Source organism: Neolamprologus brichardi, chromosome 1 (genome assembly GCF_056152115.1).
Source record: "Neolamprologus brichardi isolate AB-2024 chromosome 1, ASM5615211v1, whole genome shotgun sequence".
Taxonomy (NCBI): domain Eukaryota; kingdom Metazoa; phylum Chordata; class Actinopteri; order Cichliformes; family Cichlidae; genus Neolamprologus; species Neolamprologus brichardi.
In genome coordinates, this window is record NC_142104.1 from 23,142,490 (window position 1) to 23,166,279 (window position 23,790).

At 39.9% G+C, this 23,790-nt stretch overlaps 1 protein-coding gene across 1 annotated transcript in view; it reads right to left on the reverse strand.

Annotated features, from left to right (window-relative positions):
• Positions 1-230: 230 nt before the first annotated feature.
• Positions 231-23,790, reverse strand: part of cdh16 (cadherin 16, KSP-cadherin) — a 30,131-nt gene continuing 6,571 nt past the window's right edge. The window contains exons 8-18 of the mRNA XM_006780309.3: positions 19,525-19,650; positions 17,340-17,490; positions 15,054-15,266; positions 14,574-14,650; positions 12,949-13,140; positions 8,404-8,645; positions 8,195-8,325; positions 7,763-8,002; positions 5,600-5,716; positions 1,107-1,223; positions 231-920 (exon numbers count right to left, since the gene is read on the reverse strand). Coding sequence (XP_006780372.1) covers positions 820-920; positions 1,107-1,223; positions 5,600-5,716; positions 7,763-8,002; positions 8,195-8,325; positions 8,404-8,645; positions 12,949-13,140; positions 14,574-14,650; positions 15,054-15,266; positions 17,340-17,490; positions 19,525-19,650 — 1,707 coding nt within the window. The 3' untranslated portion in view covers positions 231-819. The remainder of the gene's footprint in view (positions 921-1,106; positions 1,224-5,599; positions 5,717-7,762; positions 8,003-8,194; positions 8,326-8,403; positions 8,646-12,948; positions 13,141-14,573; positions 14,651-15,053; positions 15,267-17,339; positions 17,491-19,524; positions 19,651-23,790) is intronic.

Below are 23,790 nucleotides of genomic sequence, written 5' to 3' on the forward strand. Positions count from 1 at the left end.
TTTTCAGTTACGCATTTACACTCTTTTGCAGACTTTCATTGTCCTGAAAGACATGTTGCTGCCATCAAATTCAAAATGAGCAAATATTTTTCATGCAATAGTAAAAAGTCTCAGTTTAAAGATTTGTTATGTTTTCTTTGTGGTATTGTGAATAAAATTTGTATTTATAAGATCTGCAAATGATTGCATTCTGGATTGGGGTGTAAATAAATTATGCAGATATACAGCACTTAAAACATTTTTTTTTATTTCTACTCATGTGTTAAGTAACATAAAATCACGTCAGCATTGAGAGGCACACTTTCCCCACACTTTTGTATTTCCAGCAATTTTTTAAAATAAGATTCAAAGAAATGGCATCATAATTTTATGATCAGATGTGTTTAACATAATGAGTAACGTGTTACAAATTACAAAAGCGTAAGATCAATGTTGCAAAATAATCCCTTTTAGAAAAATTGTACTCTTTCATGTAACATTATCTTTTACTTCTTATGTTTTAGAGAGATTTTCCAGCACAATTAGTAACTTTTCTTGTTACAGTAACTGGGCATTTTAAGAGATATTAACCGCTCTACAGCAATAACAAAAGACAGACAAACTTGGACGATAAACTCACATCATGTGCAAGCACAGACCTAAGCATGTAACATACATTAGAGCTCTAGACTAAACTAAAACATAGTTTGCATACATATGAACTTAAAACTGCAAGTGAAGTGTACATTCATTTTAAAGACATTCACGGTCACGTAATGAATTTATTGCCCTGAAACAAGATTGTCATGTTTGTCCCATAAGTAGGACAATACAGAATAGTTAGATTGACATCTTAAGGGGAACTCTCTCCTGGTTAGTCTTGCTTGGCTCTTTGGGGTTCTGGTAGGACAGTCTCACAAATACAACAATGAGGATCACTCCTGGAAGGACAAAAAATCAACACTGCATTTACATCACAGTTTTATTGCTAATTTAGATGCAACTCCAAGACCTCTCAAAGATGATTAAATCCTACTTTTCTAGATTTTATAATAAGGCATATATTGCATTCCCACTTATTTTTAAATAGACTTTAATAGTAGTCAAACAGCTTTTGTCCTGCTTACCTATGACTGCAAAGGTGCCAAGCAAAATGCCGACTGCAGACTGTATAGTTGGCATGCCCTCCAGCTGCTTGGCAGCCATTTTGCAGTTTCCTCTGACATTGCAGGGGCACACAGTCACTAACAGGAGAGATAGCAAACACACAACTCACAAATCAGGGATTTTTAACACAACAAAACAGGGTTTGATTCAGGATTGATGTGTCGTCTTGTGATTCCTTGAGAAAATTTAGGTTATGCATAAAGTTTTTACTATAAATACAAATACTGAATGTTATAACCAGTGGATTTATATAGTCAAATATCAAGCAAGGAATCATATATGGTAACTACATTCATTAAAAATAGTGCAGGTGTATTAATGTAATATCTTCATAGGGATTTAAAGGCTCATTTTCAGCAACCATTACTCATGTTTCTAATCCCGACCTATCATATTTAAAGGCTGACTGGCCATTTGAAAAAGAAAATAACTATGTTAGCACATATTGAAGATGCAGTAAATTTATCTAGTTGCTTGTGAGGAGCATAAAGGTTTGGAGTCACTTGATAATTTCAAAACAACCCATAATAAACAACATTTTCTTCTCCATGTAGTTATATTGTGTGTGGAAAAAGAAAGATTTCACAGGTCTCCATGTAGTCCTGTGGGGAAGAAAATGTATTCAACAGCTTGTAGAATCACAGCAGCAATAACTTGAAATAACCATTTTCTGTATGACTTTAACAGTCTCTCGCATTGCTACACATATTATGTACAGCGCTGTTTAAGGTCCTGCCACAGTATTTCAGTTGGGTTACAGTCTGGACTTGGGTCACAAGACAAGTGCTTGGGATCACTGTCTTGTGACCAAGTTTTAGTCACATATGACCCTAGAATGCTTCATCTGTCGTGAATCCCCTGGTCCTCCTGTGCCAACCTGCCATTTCCTCTCTGTTGTGTCCTGTTTTTTCTCCCTCTCTCTCCTTTCTGTGTGTATTGTGTGTATGGCTTAACTCTATCAGTTTGTTTTAGAGGGAAGGCTCTGCCGTGCTTCCCTCCTCTGTATGCAACTAGCTGTTACTTTCCTGATATTCAAGGCTGAAGAAATCCTTCAGTCATTGCCAAATCATTGCGCTTACCATTGTGTTTGACTCTTTTGGTTGTCCCTTGTGCAGATGCTCCCAGTCCTGAGACCCCCTGTGATGAGCCTCGAGTGGTTTTTACCCACGAGGAGAAATCTGTGGCTATCTTTGTTTGCCCCTCCACCAGCTCAACTCAGACATAACTACCTTGCATAAATCAATTCAATTCAATTCAATTCAATTTTATTTATATAGCGCCAAATCACAACAAATGTCGCCTCAAGGCGCTTCATAGATACAGAGAAAAGCCCAACAATCATATGACCCCCTATGAGCAAGCACTTTGGCGACAGTGGGAAGAAAAAACTCCCTTTTAACAGGAAGAAACCTCCGGCAGAACCAGGCTCAGGGAGGGGCGGCCATCTGCCAGGATTCAGGGTCACCTGGTCCAGCCCTAACTATATGCTTTAGAAAAAAGGAAAGTTTTAAGCCTAATCTTAAAAGTAGAGATAGTGTCTGTCTCCCGAATCCAAACTGGAAGCTGGTTCCACAGAAGAGGGGCCTAAAAACTGAAGGCTCTCCCTCCCATTCTACTTTTAAATACTCTAGGAACAACAAGTAGGCCTGCAGAGCGAGAGCGAAGTGCTCTAATAGGGTAATATGGTACTACAAGGTCATTAAGATAAGATGGGGCCTGATTATTTAAGACCTTGTATGTGAGGAGCAGGATTTTGAATTCAATTCTGGATTTAACAGGAAGCCAATGAAGGGAAGCCAAAACAGGAGAAATATGCTCTCTCTTTCTAGTCCCTGTCAGTACTCTTGCTGCAGCATTTTGGATTAACTGAAGGCTTTTCAGTGAGTTTTTTGGACATCCTGATAATAATGAATTGCAGTAGTCCAGCCTGGAAGTAATAAATGCATGAACTAGTTTTTCAGCGTCACTCTGAGACAGGATATTTCTAATTTTAGAGATGTTGCGCAAATGGAAGAACGCAGTCTTACATATTTGTTTAATATGTGCGTTGAAGGACATATCCTGGTCAAAAATGACTCCAAGGTTCCTCACAGTGTTACTGGAGGCCAAGGTAATGCCATCCAGAGTAAGAATCTGGTTAGATACCATATTTCTAAGCTTTTCAGCGCCGAGTACAATGACCTCAGTTTTATCTGAGTTAAGAAGCAGAAAGTTAGTGGCCATCCAAGTCTTTATGTCTTTAAGACATTCCTGCAGTTTAACTAATTGGCGTGTGTTATCTGGCTTCATGGACAGATAGAGCTGGGTGTCATCTGCATAGCAGTGAAAATGTATGCTATGTCTTCTAATGATGCTGCCTAGGGGAAGCATGTATAATGTAAACAGAATTGGTCCTAGCACTGAACCCTGTGGAACTCCATAATTAACCTCAGTGTGTGAAGAGGACTCTCCATTTACATGCACAAATTGGAGTCTATTAGATAGATATGATACAAACCACTGCAGTGCAATACCTGTAATACCTACAGCATGTTCTAATCGCTCTAATAGGATATTATGGTCAACAGTATCGAATGCTGCACTAAGGTCAAGAAGGACAAGCACAGAGATGAGACCACTGTCAGAGGCCATAAGAAGATCATTTGTAACCTTCACTAAAGCTGTGTCTGTGCTGTGATGAACTCTGAAACCTGACTGAAACTCTTCAAATAAACCATTCCTCTGCAGATGATCTGTTAGCTGTTTGACAACTACTCTTTCAAGGATTTTTGATATGAAAGGAAGGTTGGAGATTGGCCTATAATTAGCTAAGACTGCTGGGTCTAGAGATGGCTTTTTGAGTAAAGGTTTAACTGCAGCCACCTTGAAGGCCTGTGGTACATAGCCGATTATTAGAGATAGGTTGATCATATATAAGATCGAAGAATTAATCAATGGCAGGACTTCTTTGAGCAGTTTTGTAGGAATGGGGTCTAAAAGACACGTTGATGGTTTGGAGGAAGTAATTATTGAAGTTAACTCAGAAAGATTGATTGGAGAAAAAGAGTCTAACTTAACATCAATGGTACTAAGAGTAACTGTAGATAATATTACATCTGTGGGATGATTATTGGTAATTTTTTCTCTAGTGATAAAAATTTTATTTGTGAAGAAGTTCATGAAGTCATCACTAGTTAACGTTAAAGGGATGGTTGGCTCAAAAGAGCTCTGACTTTTTGTCAGCCTGGCTACAGTGCTGAAGAGAAACCTGGGGTTGTTCTTATTTTCTTCAATCAGTGATGAGTAGTAAGCTGTTCTGGCTTTGCGGAGGGCTTTCTTATAAAGCAACAAACTATTTCTCCAGGCTAAATGATGATCCTCTAAATTTGTGACATGCCATTTCCTCTCCAGATTACGAGTCATCTGCTTTAGGGTACGTGTTTGAGAATTATACCACGGGGTCAGGTACTTCTGATTAGAGACCTTAGTTTTCACTGGAGCTACAATATCCAGAGTCGTACGTAGTGAGGAGGTGAAATTATTAACAAGATAATCGACCTCCCTGTTTACTTGGAAACCAGCAATAATCCTGCTGAACTTTTACCTTTCTGTTTGAGTCCAGGTCTGAGTCTGAGCCTTGACATCATCATCCCTTCACCACTTTGCTAGACAGTTGGTATGAGATGTTTGTGCTGATATGCTGTACTTGGTGTTTGTGGCACTGTGCATTATGGCCAAACAGCTTCACTTTGGTCTCATTTCTCCAAAGTACACAGTTCCATAAGTCTTGGATTTTACTCAAACGAAGTGCTGCAAACATAAGCTGAGCTATGTTCTTTTTAGAGATAAGAGGCTTTCTCCCAGCAACCTTCCAAACAAGCCATACATGTTCAGTTTATTTCGAATTGTACTGTCATGAACATCAATATTTAGAAGAGTTGTAGCTCTTGTTTTTTTTTTTGGGAGTTTCTCATAACATTGCACAGTCTGACCATGGGGGGAATTTGCTGGTACATCTGTGTCATTGTATTAACACACATGTAATCTCTCCAGACCAGCAAGCAGGCAAAACCTGTGCTTTTATAACGGTGCACAGATGTGTTGATGATTAGTTAAGTGCATTTGAGTAGCAGCACTATGGAGATGTACTTAGCTTTCCACAGTACTGCATAGGCTCATGTGAAAAATTTCTTTTTCATGTGACTGTAGTTTATCCTAACCAGTGTGCAAGATGTGTGATGTTGTGTTATGAAATGTCAGAATGGTTATATTAGGCAGAACACAATCTTAAGAGAGCTGTGTAATCACGAGCCTGGAAAAATCATTTGTAAAGCACCATTGCATCATTAATAAACAAGAGCAGCGCTAGGACAAGCTGGCACACTGGGGTTGATCTCTATTGATTGTTCCAGCACTCTTGTCCCAGAACCTCTATGTACTCGTTTTAGCTTATCAGCAGAGGTGTCAGCATTACCTGGCAAGTGTATGAAGGTGCTCCTGGGAGGAGAGCTGCTGTCAGAGATGGTGAAGGGCACGATGTAGACGTCAGGGGGCAGGTATGGGATATTTAAGGACAGGTTGGTGTGAGTATCTGAAGGACAAAACACTTGTTAGTTGGTGCAGAAAAGTGATAGAGACTGTTTTATAGATTACATTTATACATCACATTTATGATGACTTAACAAAATAACAAATGGACCTGGTACTTGTCAGCTGTTCAATTTAAAAGCTTTATTTTTCTGTTGCATCCAACAGTAGTCAACAACAACTATTTTTATGAAAAAAATGATCACATACAACAAGTATACAAGTACTTTTTAAGTTCTAATAACCGAAGGAAGAAAAACCCAGGCCAAACACATCCATACAACTGTGTGAATAAAGAGCAAGCAGAAAGACTCTGATGGGGCTCTGTATGGAGTGGTCTGGAGCCTGCAACTCTTTATCTTATCTCTGTAAATCAGGCTAAAACACAAGCCTGGCTGCATGACGTAAGAACCCTGTCCTGTAAAGAGAAGCATATTATCAAGCTGTTTGAACTCTTATCTGATAGTCTTAAACTGTCCGATTGCACCTTAGCATCATCCCCCTTCATGTTCCATTTGTCAGGGAGGGAAACATGACCTGTGCAGCACCTCTGCAGAGGCTGTTAATGTCAATCTATTTATCCTCTGCCTGCACTGTGTCAAATCTGACGTGACAGACTTTATAAGTTCGAAGTGTGACCAGCCACCTACCCTGAACAGAGGTATTCTGAAAGCTTGTGATGAAAAAGCATTTCCCCTTACAGCTATGAACAGCCATTAAGAGCGTGCGAGAAAGGAACATGAACATGCCGTTTGATTAACTGAATGACTTCGGTGAAAAGAACTGTCTCTCAGCTTCCCAAAAGACTTGAGATAAATGGCTCATGCACACACATCTGCTCTTTCATTCACTGGAGGTTGATGTAATCGTAATTTAAAAGAAAATAATAGACAAGTTTGCTGCAAAATCAGACAGACAAAAGCACACATTTATTGCTAAAACCATTACTGACTATGACCAGGTGCAAAGCATTCTGGGAAATTCCTATTTTAGGCTCCATTAGTTGGCAGGAAACCAGCGGTGACGTGAAAGAAATTACAGACAAGATATAATTACAGCTGGGCTCAATCAATACCAACAGGAACAGGGGAGTGAAAAGGCTAAAAAAAAAAAAACTGAGAGGGAAGCGGTTGAGCTGTGTGAATGACTTAATGACAGACGTCATTGCAGTAAATAGTTTGTATTCAGTGAGCACAACACAAGCAGTTACAAAAAAAGGATAATTATAATATATTATACCTAGCATCTCACATAGGACTGGAGATGTTTTTCAGGAAGAAAATAAATCAGAGCATTTTGCACATCTGTACTCTTGATGGCAATTCACTGATTTTGATTCATGTAAGAAAAATAATGCAAAACATTTGGCACACTGTGGAAAATTAGATGTCCACTGGCTGTATTTAAAATTCGATTTATCCCCTTCACAAGATCCATTTGGCTGGAAGGCAACAACTTGTCCTCTCCAACAAATTAACTTCCTTATGCTCGACATTAATCAGAGCAGATTATCAATTTACACAGACAAGAAAGACACACCATTCACGTACACCTTCACAAACTGCCTGATAGGGTCTAAGTTTTCCATGTTACAGAACTCAGGTCAGCAGCTTTGGCTCACATCGTCTACTGTTACTAGACAGAGCTTTTTCAAGGCTGGTAATCTGACTTGTTACTTTTGGAAAGGTGTTTACTGGTGATTCATTTCACTTAGTGAAGACTCTTTTTAGTTATGATTTGTGGGCCTATTTGAGCTCACTGTTACATCCACTCTGGCTCACTTTCAGACCATGTTGGCAACCAAAATCATCTGACTTCACCTTTCTGAAAAAAAAAAGATAACAGAACAACTTTCAGTCCAAGTTTGGAAGGTAGAAAAAAACTATTTACATTTTTTTGAGTATGTTTGGTTACATACAATTTATCAGAAGCCGCATAGGGGAGTTTCTTCTAGCAGTAGTACATTATTTATTCCGCCTGTCTTTTCACTGTGAATCACATTGTATGCTATGCGTTGACTGGACCTTTACCCAATTTGTGTTCACCCTACCATTAATAGGTGTTAGCTTCCAGTTACGTCGAACTGTGACATCGCTGCGGAGGGAGAAATTAAGTCGTCCTCCATGCTGCGGTCCATCACTGTCCCGTGATGCAAGCACCAAAGCTTGGTCCTCTAAGCGAGGTGTACACAGGTACTTCCAGGAGTAATCTCCTACCAGCACTGGACTGTTGTCATTCACATCCAGGATATAGACAGTCACCAGGGTGGATGCAGACAGGGAGGAGTTTCCTAAGATGTAAAAAGATGCTAAAAAACCAAACTATTGTACACTAGACTTTTTAACATATGAACATCAGGTTTCCCCAGACATGAAGTAAGCCTTAAAGAAAAAAAATAATTGACTATATCTATGCCTTGTAAACTGAGTCTGCCTTTAATCAAACCATTGTGTTGCATACTCAATGATGGAAATTATCTTACGTCCATCCACTGCAATGACCTCCATGGTGTACGTGCTGTTCTCCTCCCTGTCCAAGGCCTGCACAGTCTTTAGCTCACCAGAATACTTCCCAATTGAAAAGTATTTCTTGGTGTCCCCTTGAAGAGAATATCTGTACCAGGAAAACATCCATAGCTCTGTAAAATTAAAAACATGGAATTTCACACCCCTCCCAGCTTAAATTAGTTACCTTATTGGGTGAGAATCGGGGTCGTAACCTCGGATGGTGGCAATAACCCGTCCTGGTTCTTCCCCTTCTCTCACAGTCACCTCATAATGGCTTTGAGACAAGATCGGACCCTCGTTCACATCGTCTACATAAATGGAGACCGTTGCTGTGGATGCGGGGCCGTACCGGCCACGGACTAAGGCAACTGGATTCTGGGCACTGAGCACGAGGATGTACTCACTCTCGCGCTCAAAGTCCAATACCTGTGAAAAGATGTGTGCACACAACAAGTTTCACAAAGTGTTATTTAAGTATTACTTAATTTAACTCACAACAGTGCATTAGACAACTACCTACACAATAGAAGAAGCAGAATTTGCAAAGTACTGCATAAACAAAACTTCACAGAAACAGAAAGCAATAAACACAATCACATTCAGAGTGAGCGGAAAGCCAATTTCAGATCATTAAGAAAGAAATCAAGAATATTGATTACTGGATGAAGCATGGCAGCAATACAGGTAAATGCAAGGAGAAAGAAGAGAAAGACATATTTGTGTGGTCTATCCTTTTCTGTATTGATTCACATGAAACAAATCAATGACGAGGACTCTCTGTAAAGGTGTTTGTTCACTGCAGCTGCGTCACTCAAGCCCAAGTTTCTCAGTCACTTTTATAATAACTTTTCTGTTTAATAAGCTACATGCATTCATCCATCCATTTTCTTCTGCTTTTCTTCAGCTTATCCAGTTCAGGGTCGCTGGGGGTGCTGAAGCCAGGCCTAAGTGTCATACGGTGTGACGCAGGCATTGATATATTTTAAAAGTATTAAGTGTTTTTTTTTCAGTTCCAGGTTGGTCCTTGAGTTAAAACAGGCACTGCTGATGCTGTGCCCTACATTACTCTTTCATATGAGCCTAAATGTGATAAAAGTAGATTTATTTTTGAAGGTTCAAGTGTAACCACACTAAACAGAGAGTCAAAAAACAGCATGTCCTTTTTGCCAGCAGGAGAGGGACACAGTACACCCCCCTTGTGTGTCTAGTCCCCTTATCTTAGGCCCAAGGAAACTGGATTTACTGGCAGTGTTACTATATTTCTAGACAGTGTAGATACAGAGGAAAAAAAACAATTGATTCAGTGAGCCACCAGTGAAAGATTTTCCATGATGCTGTTTGAGCAACTAGGGCATGACAGTGGAAAAGATAATACATTATAAACTGAACACGCTGCTTTATTGTTGAAGTTAAGACTTTCATTCTCTAAATTTATGAAAGGGGATAAAATTTATTTAATAATAATTAAAAAACAAAACAAGTCCTAGCCATGAATATTAACAACTTTGTTTTATCCTCTGGGGTGACAGCATGTGCTATTTATAGGTCCAAATATTGGAGGTAGCAGTTTCACAGTGATAGGATTACCATAATCTGTGCACTAAAATAGTAACTCGAACCTTCTGACTCTGATTGTAGGATTTAAAAAATAGTTTCACAGTGGGATGATGAAGAGATGGAAAAAGACTGTGATTTTACAGATTTTAGAGGCAAAACAACCCAGCTGAAGGTACATGAATCCCATCACTCAGTCTTTATTACAACTGGGCACAACTGATTTCATTCAGTGTAATCTTTTGAATCCTGCCCTGAAGCTTGTTTTTGTTGTCAGGATTTGCCAGTAAACATGTTTTCTTTTTTCCCCATATAACAAGACATCGGCAAACTGGCACTGCCTGACATCATCCTGCTGAGTACACGTGTCTTTGTTACCAGGGAGAAAAAAACCTTGGAGAATAGATGAATACTGCTGTTAACTGGAAGTGACACACCAAACTGCTCAGTGTGTATCAGCGCATGAGAGCATGTGTATGGACCCTGGCGTTACTCACCTGATGACGCTACTCTTTTTTTTTCACCCTAAAGCATGAATTAAGTGCCTTTACAGTAGCATCATGTTCTTGCTGTAAATAGTTATTAGCTCAAATTACAGTAATACCCAATATTTAAACACCACCAAAATAAATATCCTCATATGTTTCACAAAAACATCAATGTCTACCACATTTGTGTATTTGTAATAATTTGATACACATATTGATATACATAAAACTGTAAAAGCAACAGTACTGTAGTATTTCTCTTCAAAACGTGAAGAGTATCACCATTTAACTACACATTTACACATCCGTTTATTTCTTCTGTCTTTACAGGCTAAACTCTTGAAGCGATAACAATGTTTACTAGATAGTTTTGATGCTATGCAGATAGCGAGATAGATTTTTAGTCTCTCTTGGTGTAAGAAAAATAGTGAGGCTGGTCAGAATGAACTGTTTTGCACACATACATACCTATACAATGCCCGGTCACTTTACTAGGTACACCTAATAGAGACGTCTGTTCAACTGCTCATTCACAGAAATAAATCAACCAAAAACTTCGCAGCAACTCAGTGCATTTGAGCATGTAGACATCGTTAAGACGACCTTCTGAAGTTCAAACTGAGCATCAGAATGGGAAAGAAAGGCAGTTTAAGCGACTTTGAATGTGGCATGATTGTTGGTGCAAGATGGGCTCGTCTGAGCTGCGGATCTACTGGGATTTTCCCACGCGACCAACTGTAATGTTTACAGGGAATGGTCTGGAAAAGAGAAAAATCCAGTGAGCTCTCTGACTGAAAATGACTTGTTGATGCCAGAGGTCAGAAGAAAATGGGCAAACTGTTTTGAGCTGATAGGAAGGCAACAGTAACTCAGATACACACTCGTTATAACCAAGGTATACAGAAGAGTATTTTGTTAAACCTTGAAGCAGATGGGCTACAGCAGCAGATCACAATGAATGCCAACTGTGTCAGCTGAGACGAGGAAACTGAGGCTACAATCCCCACAGGCTCAACTGGATATGCTGTAGAAAATGAGAAAACATTGCCTGGTCTGATGAGTTTGGGTTTCTGCTGTACCATTCGACTGAACATGAACATGAAAGCACGGCTCCATCCTATTTTGTATCAACAGTTCAGGCTGCCGGTGGTGATGTAATGGTGTGTGGTGATATTTTCTTGGCACAATTTGGGCCCCTTAGTACTTCAGTGCTACAGCCTACCTGAGTATCGCTGCTGAAAATGTTTGCCCTTTTATGGCCACTGGTTTCTTGAACATAGCGTTGACTCCTTGACTTTACTCAATTGGCCCCCACAGTCACCCGATCTTACATCATGGATGCAGTACCAACAAATTTGCTGCAACTGTGTGATGCTGTCATGTCAATATGAACCAAAATCACACTTAAGGAATGCTTTCAGTGCCTTGTTGAATCTTTGTCGTGAAGAATTAAGACAATCCTGAAGGTCAAAGAAGGTCCAATCAGGTATTAGCTAATGATGTGGCCAGTGAGTGTATATATTTATGAAACCAATAACTCAAACCTCTGAAAGCTCAGTCTCACGCTAATTTCAACAGAAGTTCCAGTTTCTTTTACAGACTTTTTATGACTCATTTTTTCATTCAATGCGATGTCACCAATTTTTTCCACACTGATTTGATCCCATCACTTTTGCTTAGTTCGTTCACTCTCCAGCCTGTGTGGTAAAATGCCATTAGTATCTGCTCACATAATCTAATTATTCATTTGGCTTTGCAATTTCTAATAATGAAATCTGTCTGCTTTCTAGTGCTGACCTCACCCTGTAATCTGGTGAATTAAAGGATTTGCTTAAGTGCATTTTAATCCACTGGGGCTTTACTTGTGGAAGATTTAAGCTTTAATTTTTACTACGGTAAGCTAACTAATCTACAGTATCCTTTCTGGTGATGCAGCGTTCGCTATAGTGATATCTCACAAGGTCAATGTAAGAGCTACTCATAGAGACAGGAATTTAAACTGCATGACGTCACTTTTGAAAACAAGCCATTGTCTGTTAAACTGAAATAATAGATCGAGATCCATTTTTAGCTTTTGGAAATGTTCTGCTTTATCTCAGAGGGGCCTGTGCAGCTCACAGTTCAATCACATTCATCAGCTCCCACAAGAGGTTGAAAATAATAGACTGTCGCCTGCCTGGCCACTCACAGAGTGCAGACCATTAGAGTATACACACACAGACACCACATGCCTCCCTAAAATGCCCTGTAGGATTATAGGAGGCAGGCGAAGGGTGATGCACCCTGGGGACAGGAGAGATTACGCCAATGTCGTGCAGGACTCTTTTTATTTTAGGCATTTCTGAAAATCCTTTTCCAACTGTCTTTCAATGCATAATATCTACATAGGGTGATATTAAAATCATGCATTTATAAAATGAGGTTAGTTTTCTGTGACTGTGAGTGAATAATCTCTTAGGACATGCACATGCTGCAAGGACAGATACAAGCAGCTATGCCAAATATTGTCCTTGGCATTAATATCTGTGTCCCTAAGAGGAAAGGATCTTTGTATTGTTTCTCCTCTCAAAACAGAAAAATAAAAAAAAAGAGTTCATTCAGACTGATGGACCTTGAATCATGTTTTTAGCTAATCTTGGTAGTCAAATGTATGAGTGTAGAGCTTCAGTGTATTTGGTGTTGTTCACCTTCGAGAGGACAAGTGTGACCTCATTGGTCTGCTTATCTGTCACTAATGAAAAGACGTCCTCTTCATCTCCAGACTCTAAACGGTAGTCCACCTGCCAGCTGTCTCCACCTCGAACATCTGCATCCCTCGCCAGCACAGCTGTCACTGTCGTACCCACCAAGGCATCCTCTGGGATGTGAAAGGGTCCGTACTGATGGGGAGAAAACACAGAGTGAATGATCACTAAGAAGAAAAAGACTATCTTTTAAAAAAGTGAAAAAGTGTATGGAAGCATTTTGCATTTTTTTAAAAAACAGATCTCAAATTTCTCAGCTCACATTAGTTTTCACTGACCCGGGACATACAAATTGTTGGGGTTTTTTCTCTAGTATTGAGGCACCAGTTGTTGTGAATTGGTGTTATATAAATGAATCTGGCTTTGCAATAACAGCCCGAGCGAATGCTAAATAATAATAATGATTATTTATTTCTTGTCAAGGCCACTGCAGCTTTTGCCAGCAAGCTGTTGATGTTAAGATTGTGCGGTCACCAATAAATGCCAGTGATGACGGATTGCCCAATTTTCTATTAAGAAAGATGGGTGACTGCATGTGACAATATACATTTGCCCCCTCTTGCCCCCCTGGTGTGAGCTGACCTTTATTTGTGAACCTCTCTGTGTTTAGACAGCCGTTTAATCTGCCACTCCTGGATGTCCTCTAGAGAAGCAACCATGCCTGTGATCTGGCTGCCCAATCCACAGGGTTGCTGAACCCAGTCCTGTCACCACTCACCTCCCACATCACCTCCTATTGGGCTGCACTGCCATGGAAAAAGCTGCACTACTCAGGCGTGACCTGTTCAAGAGCATTTTCCACCTCTGTGTTTGTGTGTCTGTGGTAGCGATTATCTAAGCAAGTGTGCATTTGTTTTTAACAGCATCGTAATGATCATCCAACAATGTTTGAAAGCTGTTTGATTAAAATCCCCAAGTGTCCATTACACTGGGCGTGGATGTAAAGAATAACACGGTGTCAGCTGTTATGTCAAATCTTTGATTGATCTGGAAATTGATGTCAAGGCTCTGCAGTCGATTGGTTTCTGTCCTTGACCAAAATTAAACCTTCTTTCATAGAAAACCACTGACCAATTACACAGTGGGCCTGGAGCTGCATTATTTATGATGCCATCCTCACAGAACTTTCTGTGAGATTGTAATGGCTAAGATAACACTGCTTCTTATACAATTTCTGCCATGTTAACGACACTGGATGGAGCTGTGTAATCATGATGTAGCCTGCTGTAGATTGACCTATAAATAAATGAGTGGGAATTTGTCTCTAAAGAAAGCTTTATCAGATTAAACTCTAAAAACACTGTCCACTTGGAGTACAGAGAGCCGAATAAAAGTCTTCCAATAACATATGCCATCTATATAAGCCTGAGATTAGTATCATATCTAGTTCCCCGCCAGGAAAATTAGATCAGTGACCTGCGAAGCGCGTTCACAGTCCAAAATCCACAGATGATGTTTAGCCTGCTATTTTTCCAAAGCTATTGTTTATATTGCCCCAAACAGATCAATGCGTGAAAGGCGTCCTAATCTCTGTGCACAAGTAACTGTTTGAACACGTGTTCTCGTACCTCGTGTTGGGAGAACACCGGTGGGTTGTTATTCTCATCCTGCACCGTCACAACCACAGTGCAGGAACTGTTCAGACCTGCCAGGGACAGGATCACAGCTTCTGTTAGTGACTCAGGTCAGCCCTTCTCACAAATTAAGAAGGCTGAAGGAACAGCAAGTACCTCATGTTAGCCTTCGTCACACCCTGAGTCCATGAGTCATGCTGATCACATCATCTGTCACCCTAGAGGCTAACATATATACATCTCTCGGAAATCTCAAGGGAGTCTACTGACACACTTGCTCACAAAGGTAATTAACTTTTGCCTATAATAGTCATTATGAAAGATGACATGTTTTATGTATAATTATCTCTGATGCACCTGTTTGTATCACTGCTATACTGCCTCTCTTTAACTCCCTAAAGTACAAGAGAAACACCACCTTTTCATGAAAATTGCGCTATAGCTAAGGTTGTATTTTGCATTATACATAGTCACCTTTGGCATCCTCAGCAGTGATGGTTAGAGTGTACTGCGGTGCCGTGCCCTCCATACTATCCGCTTGGACCGAGATGACCCCTGAGTCACGGTCCACTCTGAAGAGGGCACGAGGACTCTCTGGAATTTGTCCGACTAAGCGGTAGAAGATTCGTACATTGTCCGTCTTAGGGTCATCATTATCAGCCGCTTGCACTGTCAGGATTTCTGTCCCTGCAGGAAAAAATATATGAATAAAGAGGAGGAGGAGGCTCTCTGATTTATCATCAGAAGATATTTTCAGTTAGCTCTATAAAAAAGGGTTTTCTACACTGTTTAAAAAATGTAAAAACAAAACAAAACAAAAAAAACCATGTTTTTTTGTTTTTTAACCACAAATAGAATTTGACCATTTTACCATTTAGAAAATTATCTTTACATTTTATGTTTAAAAAAATATGTATAATGCATATACAATATATACATCATTGTGTACATACTCTTTTTCTTTGGCAAATTTCAAATCTTTTTCAAGTTTGACTTCTCCTTTTCTCTTTTCTCTCTTTTAACTCTTTTATCAAGTAATAACAAGAGAAGCTAAAATGACAAGTCTCACAGCACACTGATTTAAAATAGGGAGAGAGTACAACAATAGCTTTCTCATATAATCCTCACTAGGGATGGGTACCGGTATCCGGTGCCATGATGGCACCGGTTCTGACATAAACGGTAGTAACCAGACCGAAAAGCAGCGCACATTTCGGTGCTTTATTTCGGTGCTTTTTTTTCCTGAGCTGTGATACACTTTAGATTCTAGCCAATCATTTTACGTTTCCGAGGATAGTAGGTGGGCCCAGGTACGTACGTTCTTTTAGAGCAGAGCTACAGATTAAAAATGCCCAAGGCAAAGCGGTCAAAAGTCTGGCTGTACTTCACAGCAAAATATGCAAACTCAGCAGCCTGCAACAAGTGCTTTAAGCTGATACTGTGATACTGTCAAAGGAGGTAACACCTCAAATCCAATGAAACACCTAGCACGCATAGCGTTTTTTTTAAAAGCCGAGAAATGCGCTGTATTTGATAGCTTGCTGCGAGACCTCACACCGAGCACATCTACTGCGGGTGTGGTGCCTTTTATCGGACCCGGAGTTAGCAACATCCCCCAAAAACCCGAAGAGGAGAGTCCTGGCCCCTAGCCCTGCCAGTGTAGCAGAAATGATGACGGATGATGATGGCAGCAGCAGCCGTTCTTCTCTGCATGAGTAGCTTAATATTGTTCGTGTATAATTTACATTGAGTAGGCTAACCACGTTATTACATTAATGCATGTAAGGTGAACTAGCAAACATCATCATAGCTACATGCGGCTGTCTTCTTGTTTGATGGCAGATACTCCCTTTACCCTGGCCAAAAAAGCTAAAATGACCAAAGAAAAAGTGGAAAACAGTTAAACATGAGAGGTTTTTGGACAAAGTTTGTGTTTTTTCCATTGTTTAAGCACTGCTTCCAGCCAAGAATGATACCATATATGCCCCATAGCTGCAGAAAAGGCTAACATTGTTATCTTTTTACAAAAAAACAGCTAAACATGATAGGTTTTTGGACCAATTTTTTGTTCTCCATTCTTTAAGCACCGGTTTGAGCACCGTTTAAGCACCGGCACCGTTTCAAAAGTACCGGTTTGGCACCGATATCGGATAAAACCTAAACGATACCCATCCCTAATCCTCACTCAGTGATTCCATTTAGATTAACAGATTGCCCTGTGTAATTCATTTCCCCGAATCAGAATGTTTTAAAGCACCAACAAAAGCTTTTATGCCAAGGACCTGATGCGTTACAACCCACCGTGTGCTTTTTAGGAGCACAGGAGGAGTGTTGGTGCTTCCCCTGTGTCCTGGCAAAGATCCCAATCTGCTTTCACAAAATGTATCTGGCGCTCTCCACCCTTTCATCACAACAACATTGCATCCAGGCTGTGTTTTTGCACTAAGCTGTGAAACAGTACTCTTATTATAAAATAATTCTAGAAAATTACTATTCAAATTCACTGTGTTGCTTTATTATCATCATAATTTGTAAGACGAGTTTCTTTTAAAGATGTTTTACATGCAAGATTGTATTTTGGCCAAAGAAATAGTATTGTTCTTCCTTGGATATTGGTGTGTGGTCTCAAAGCACACAGCCTGTGTGATGCAGTATCTAAATATTCCACTGTAATCTGATTAGTATAAATAGGAACAGTGTGACTTGCATGAGTGAAAAAAAACAAACAAACAAAAAAATCACCCAAAACCTCTATGTTACCTCGAGCAGCCAGTTCTTTCACCACAGTATGGTACTGTGCCTGTGGAAATGTGGGCCTGTTATCATTAGCGTCACCCACCATCACCCTCAGCTCCACAGGTTTGGCAATCTCCCTACCGTCGGGACGCTCAACCACAATGCTGATATGAAACTAAGTAAGCAGCAAAGGTGAAAAAAGAAGAAAAAGCAGAGAGGGAAATATCTGGTCACATGTGGTACCCTTAACACTGTGGCTTAAGAGTCACGTAATCCACGCTCCCATTAACATTCTAGCAGCAGACAAAAAAAGGGATTACATGCCCAGTAGACTAACGACTGTAAAGTGTTCCTCTGTGCAGAGCATGATAGGATACATTTCTGCAATGCGAGTAAACATTTACTTTTTGATCCTGGTTATACTCACGGATTTTGTTGAGATTCTAGTTTCCTAGTTTCTGTCTCATCTCATATCACCCAATTTTTGCACATTTCCTGCTCAACCATTTCAGATTTGTGTAAAAATGTTATGGTCCAGTGAACATATACAATGAGTGCTATGAATTTTTTTTTTTTGCTTGAAGAAAGCAAAGGGAACTGGAGACACATTCAATGTCTGTGTTCACAAATAAAAGATGATTCTGATTCTCATTCAAATAGCTTTTTGTTTTTTTTGAAAAATTCTTTCACTTTCAGACCGTTTTGGAAACAATGTTTGAACACGAATATCTCAAAAACTTTTAAAGACAAAAACCTGAAATTTTCACTGATCTTTCTTATCATCAAAATGAACCAGAATATGGAATTTGGGACAGATCCATTCAAAAATGTCTTAAGTGTTGGCTAAATAAAATATTAGATGTTCAGCATTTGTGCAAATTCCCATATTTTTGCACACACTGATAAAAAAAACTGCACACTGCAATTCCTGAATGGTATTTGGTATGTATAAAAGTATGTAGAATAGATTTCAACAACTTAGTGACAAAAATGAAGAAAATACTATTTACTATTTAATACTAGCGCAAAGCTGTATTCAGATTTAGAGTCTTCTGGCATTTTGTGGTTCTTAAGCACTTTTCACAGCTCTTAAAATCAAATATACAAATGTATCTGTTCTAACTTATTTTACCAGTGGTAGCAGTACACCAAACAACATTTTACGTTTTTTCAAAGCCTTGTTGGTTTTCCGTAAATACTTTAATATATATAACCTTAAAAAACAAGTAAAAAAGTCTTGAATAAATATAAGGGGAAGTCATCATATCGGTTTGAGCTTCCTGTTTATGACAGACCGTATTAAACCCATGAGACACCAGTTTAAACTTCCACTATTGTTTTCAAACTTCCACTGAAAGGACAGTGAAGAAAAAGACAGGGTAATGTGCTAGAACACTGCGTTTTAACAATAATCACATCACCCAATTGTAGCTCAGTCTTTCTGTGCTTTTCTTTGGTGCATCTGTGCCAGAATATTCTGCTCACTGAGTCATTCAAAGCTCACAGGAGTTTAGGTTGTCTGCAAAGCTTCAGAGCAAAATGCAAACACATGGACTTTAATTTGTAATCCTGATACAAAGGATGATCTTTCCTTTGATCTAAAGTGAGACAGATTTGCAATGAAGACTTTCAGATCCGCGATCTCTAAAGCCATTATACAACAATCTTCTTGTCACAGGCAGAATATGTTTAATGAATAGAGCACTTTTCAGGTTTTGGTTTGTAATTAGGCTGTGACTCAGTGCTCAGCTTTGCTGAAGTAATGTGTACCAGGGTTCCTACAATAAAAAAGCCATTAAGTTGTAAGTAATAGGAGAGTTAATTAAAAACAGGGATTTTCTTCCAATGAACAACACGAGAACCCTTTTAGGGACAATAAGCCTGTCACTTCTCATTGTTCGGCTTTTGAATTAATAATTTTGTCATCAGATGGTGAAAATACGTGTGAATGAATCACATCATCCTGCTAGTTTAAATATAAATCACATGCACCTGTATGAAGAGTTTTTAAATCAGGGCAATCTTTATAAACACATCAGCTGACAAACACACATCATCTTTGATATCAAAGTTTTCATGTACTGTGGGTTCAGAAATTGAAATAAAGGGCTCAATCTTCAATAGAGGAATTAATTCAGACATTTTTGACTCTAATCGTGAAATGTCATTTATTATGAGGTGCTGGAGATGTTTGGCTCATAGTACAGACCTGGTCTTGTGTCTCTCTGTCCAGCGGGGCATTGAGATAAATGACTCCTTCTCTGCTGATGGTGAAGAGCATCTCTGGAAACTCCCCCTCCAGACCATACTCTGCCTGACTGCCACTCCATTTGACCTAAATTAGCACAGACAAATGTATACAAACATTTTATGAGTATTCAGTTTTACATATCTGCAAGTGAATTAAATGTGAATATGGTTTCTTATCTGGGCGCAGCAGGAAAATTGAGCGGAAAACTGTAAACATAGAAAGCTTTGCGACCGAGCGTGTAAGATGTATAAATACCAAGTTAAGCTACCATTTGTTTACATGATAAGGAGCCAGTTAAATGCGCTGACACTGATGGGGAACAGAGAGCCTAGCCAAAACTAACGATGAAGGCTGAAGGGGATTTTCCACTCTGCTTTACAACCCCCTAACAGAGGGCTGTGCAGATGGGCTGAAAGGGCCCTAGTAGCAATCAAACAGCACCCAACAAGGACAGTTGTATCACAGCTGATGCAAACCCAGGGCATGTGCATCTCCTCAACTCACTGTCACACACTCGTCCCTTGTTTTGGATATAACTGCCCATATGCAATGCTTCTGTATACACAAAGCCACTTCACACAGCTGGCCACCTTTCAGTGTTATTGTGTGCTTTGAGACCTTGCAACTTTAAAGACATGTGATTGATGAGCACTGACTCTTTTGTATAGAGTTATATACAAATCATCTATGAAATCATCTGTTTCGCCTCCATCCATGTTTCATTTTTCCAAGCACGTGCTGTCTCTGTGATAGCTTGTGTTTGAGCTTGGTCAAGAGTGGCTGTGCGCCTCTTGGCAGCACTTGGGGCATGATGCTAATCATCACTTGAATAACGTCAAGTAAACCTCCCAAATCAGGCAATGTTATAATAATAAAGCTGAAGCTAGTTTCTCATTATTTAATAAGCTGACAGAAGATAAGTGTTGTGCAAAAGTCTTGAGACACCCCTCATTCCTTGATGTTTTATATACAAAAATGGAAAATAGTTGCAGTGATTTCTTGAAATGTGCAAACATTGAAATTCAGTAAATAATGCAAAACCAAGCTATGAATCAATATTTGGTACGGCCACCTTCCCACATAGCAACCACGTCTGGCCTGGATCTGGTATCAAGCCGGCACTGCTGGCTGACTTCTGGTACGATAAGACGGATGTCATCCAGATATGGACCAGGCCTGGCATAGATGGCACTGTTTATGTGATGGCATGCCATATCTGGCTCGATTGTGGTTTGGTTTATGTGCTCCAGGCCCATAGAAAACAGGTCTGGCCCGGATCTGGGCATCAAGCTGGCAGAGTGTATGTCAACCAGATGTGCGCCAGGTCTGGCAATGATGGCTCTATTTATGTTCCTATTTTCTTGTTTTAGTTAGAAGACCCAAATGCCATGTTGCAATACTATACTGCTATAGTAGCTAACGTTTCAAATGCAGGTTTGACAGGTTTGTGAGTGTACACTTTATCCAAAACCTAGTGACGGTTCACTTATGTTTACCACTGGGTGGCTGTAGCTCAGGAGGTAGAGCAGGTCACCTACAGATTGGAAGGTTAGTGGATCGATCCCTGGCTCCTTCAGTCTGTATGTCAAGAGTGTGAATGTGTATGAATGTAGTTAGGAAGCACTCAGTTAAGAGAAAGTGTGTGACTGTGGCATGTTTTATAGAGCACTTTTTATGGGAGACTAGAAAAGCACTATATAAGAATCAGTCCATTCACTGTCTGAACAGAGTTATGTTACTTTTGCACTGTTTTGCATGTTCTGGCACATGTTGTTATTACATGGCTTGATTAAGGTACACATTAGGCTGACACCTGGGCCAGAGCTGAAACTGTTCTGGGCCTGAACAGGGACAGCAGTGTGTCTACAACTGGCCCGTGGCTGCACACAAATTACACGTGGCCCACATACCGCAAAGAATGACGGCCCTTTGGTGGCCCAGACCTAGTTTGCCAGGGGTGGCCCACACATGGGCCAGCACAAGGCCAGTTGCACAGACACTGGTGGTCCTGTGCTGGCCCATGTGTGGACAATTTCTGGTAAGGCTTCAGTGAACTATAGCTGGAGCAGCTGCAGAGCCAGATACCTCTTTCAGGGCCTGTGTTACATCTCTACTGATTTTTTCCCTATTTCTCAAGAACATGACTTCCAGATACTGTTCATCTACTGTAGATAGTCTTTTCAGGTCTGACACTTGCATGACATTTGTTCTTCATTTGTTCAATTTCTTCACAGTTTTACAAGATTACACAAGATTGTGGTGGTATGTAAAGTTACACCATTCTATGCCCGTAATGCCCGCTATTTTTGTTATTTTTACAACACTAAAGCCATCACTTTACAATACTGACATGGGCACCCAACCACCTTGCATTTTGCCTACTTTGAGCTAAATTTTATCATGAACACCTGAGGGAGCATGGACACTCCCCACCCTGCTGATAGCCTTCTCTGATATGTGATACTGAGGTGGTAGCACAAGGTGTGCTGCAGTTCATTCAATTGTCAATTGGAGAAAAGTTATTTAAAAAGCTCTGATTACAATACATTAAATGTATTGTAATCAGAGCTATTCTTAACACAATCAGGTTTCTAATGACTAATGTTTGATGAGGCACCACAAGTACAAGTATCATCTGTAATATTACTCACTGATCATGAGGCCATGACAGAGTTCGAGTGGGGCTCAAACTAATTCCACAATAAATACTGAAATTTCATGCGAGTGTGAACGCTAACAGTTCGAAGTATTTAAGAGCTTTGATTCATTCGCAGCTACTGGGGCCCTCACTCCCACTTGAGTCTCAATAGATTGCAGTCCTGAGTTCAAGTAGTTTCAGTGGTTGCATTACACAATCTAAGTTTTTAGGCAATGAAAAACATGCAATAGATAACAAATTAAAATCAATCCCCATAGCCCCGGTGATGCAATCGAATTGATATATGTCTGGATTGCATATTTTAATATCCAGTTGAAGCTTGGTTTGATCTGATTGCAGACTCAGAAAATTTAATCACAACACCAGTCAACACTTACTTTTATAACTGACTATTACCCAGGGAAGGACAATGGCAGAACGCATGCTAAGCAGCAGGTTGATTTCGGCATCTGTCACACCAAGGACGGTGTCAGCATGTAAAACACAAGATTTGTCACATTTGAGTAGATGCCGACATGACTGCTTCATTTATCTGAGACAGTAGGGGAGGTGGGATGTATAGAGTGGGTTCTTGGACACGATTCTCTATGTGTGTGTCATAACAGCAGTTAGTCCCACCACCTACTGAGCAGAGCAGTATTAGAACACCGCGTGGGCGAAATAAGGCTTCCCCCAACTAAACACCGTGTTAACCTAATCCGGTTTTGTGTGATTTTAGTTAGTGTTCACGTAGATGATTCAGTAAAGGAACAAGAGGTCTCATTTCACACTCTACTATCACATTTTTCATTAGAAATTAAAAGAGAAACACACAGGAAATCTGCTCATTGAGAGATTTCCAGACAGCCTTGTTTACATATAGAGACACAGATGCTATGTGTTGATATTAAATAATAAAAAGGTCACCGGGCAGGAGTATTACATTATAAATAACTACTAAACCTTTAAGATAAAACTGTAGACTTTGCAGCTGATTTGAACTGGCTTTTGAAAATATGACAAAAAAGAAATCAAATCAGCCCACGCTTGTGAATCCACACGTTTTCTGTGGGTGGCAGGGGACGTTGGAACAGGAGAGAAGAGAGACTGAGGGCGAGTGTGAGGGGGAGGTGGGAGAAAACCAGAGGAGGGGGAGGTATTGCGGTGTACCTGCTGGCCAAAGCGATTCTCACAATTTGATTGAGCCTTATATTCAGCTCTGCAGACCCCATTGTTTCCACAGTTCTCGGAAGTGAATAACTAAGATTAGTTTTCTTTTTAAAATGCAGGTGTAGATTTAAAAGATTTCCTGACAAAGGGTAACTACCACTGCTAGCAGATTTTTTTTCCATGTGTTACATTATTGAGTTATTTATAGACATGTAGTAGATATGGCAACATTATAAAAAGCAAAGGGTTAGAAAAGACCAGGCTCAGACACCAACCTATAAATAGAAATTACATAGATACCACAAGATGCTTTTTGGAGTTAATCCAGTGTGAAAAAGGGACTGGCTCTGTGGGCTTGTTGGCTTTTTTTGAAGAAAAGATGGCAATCAAATATTTTCCATGGTATTTCAAGTTTC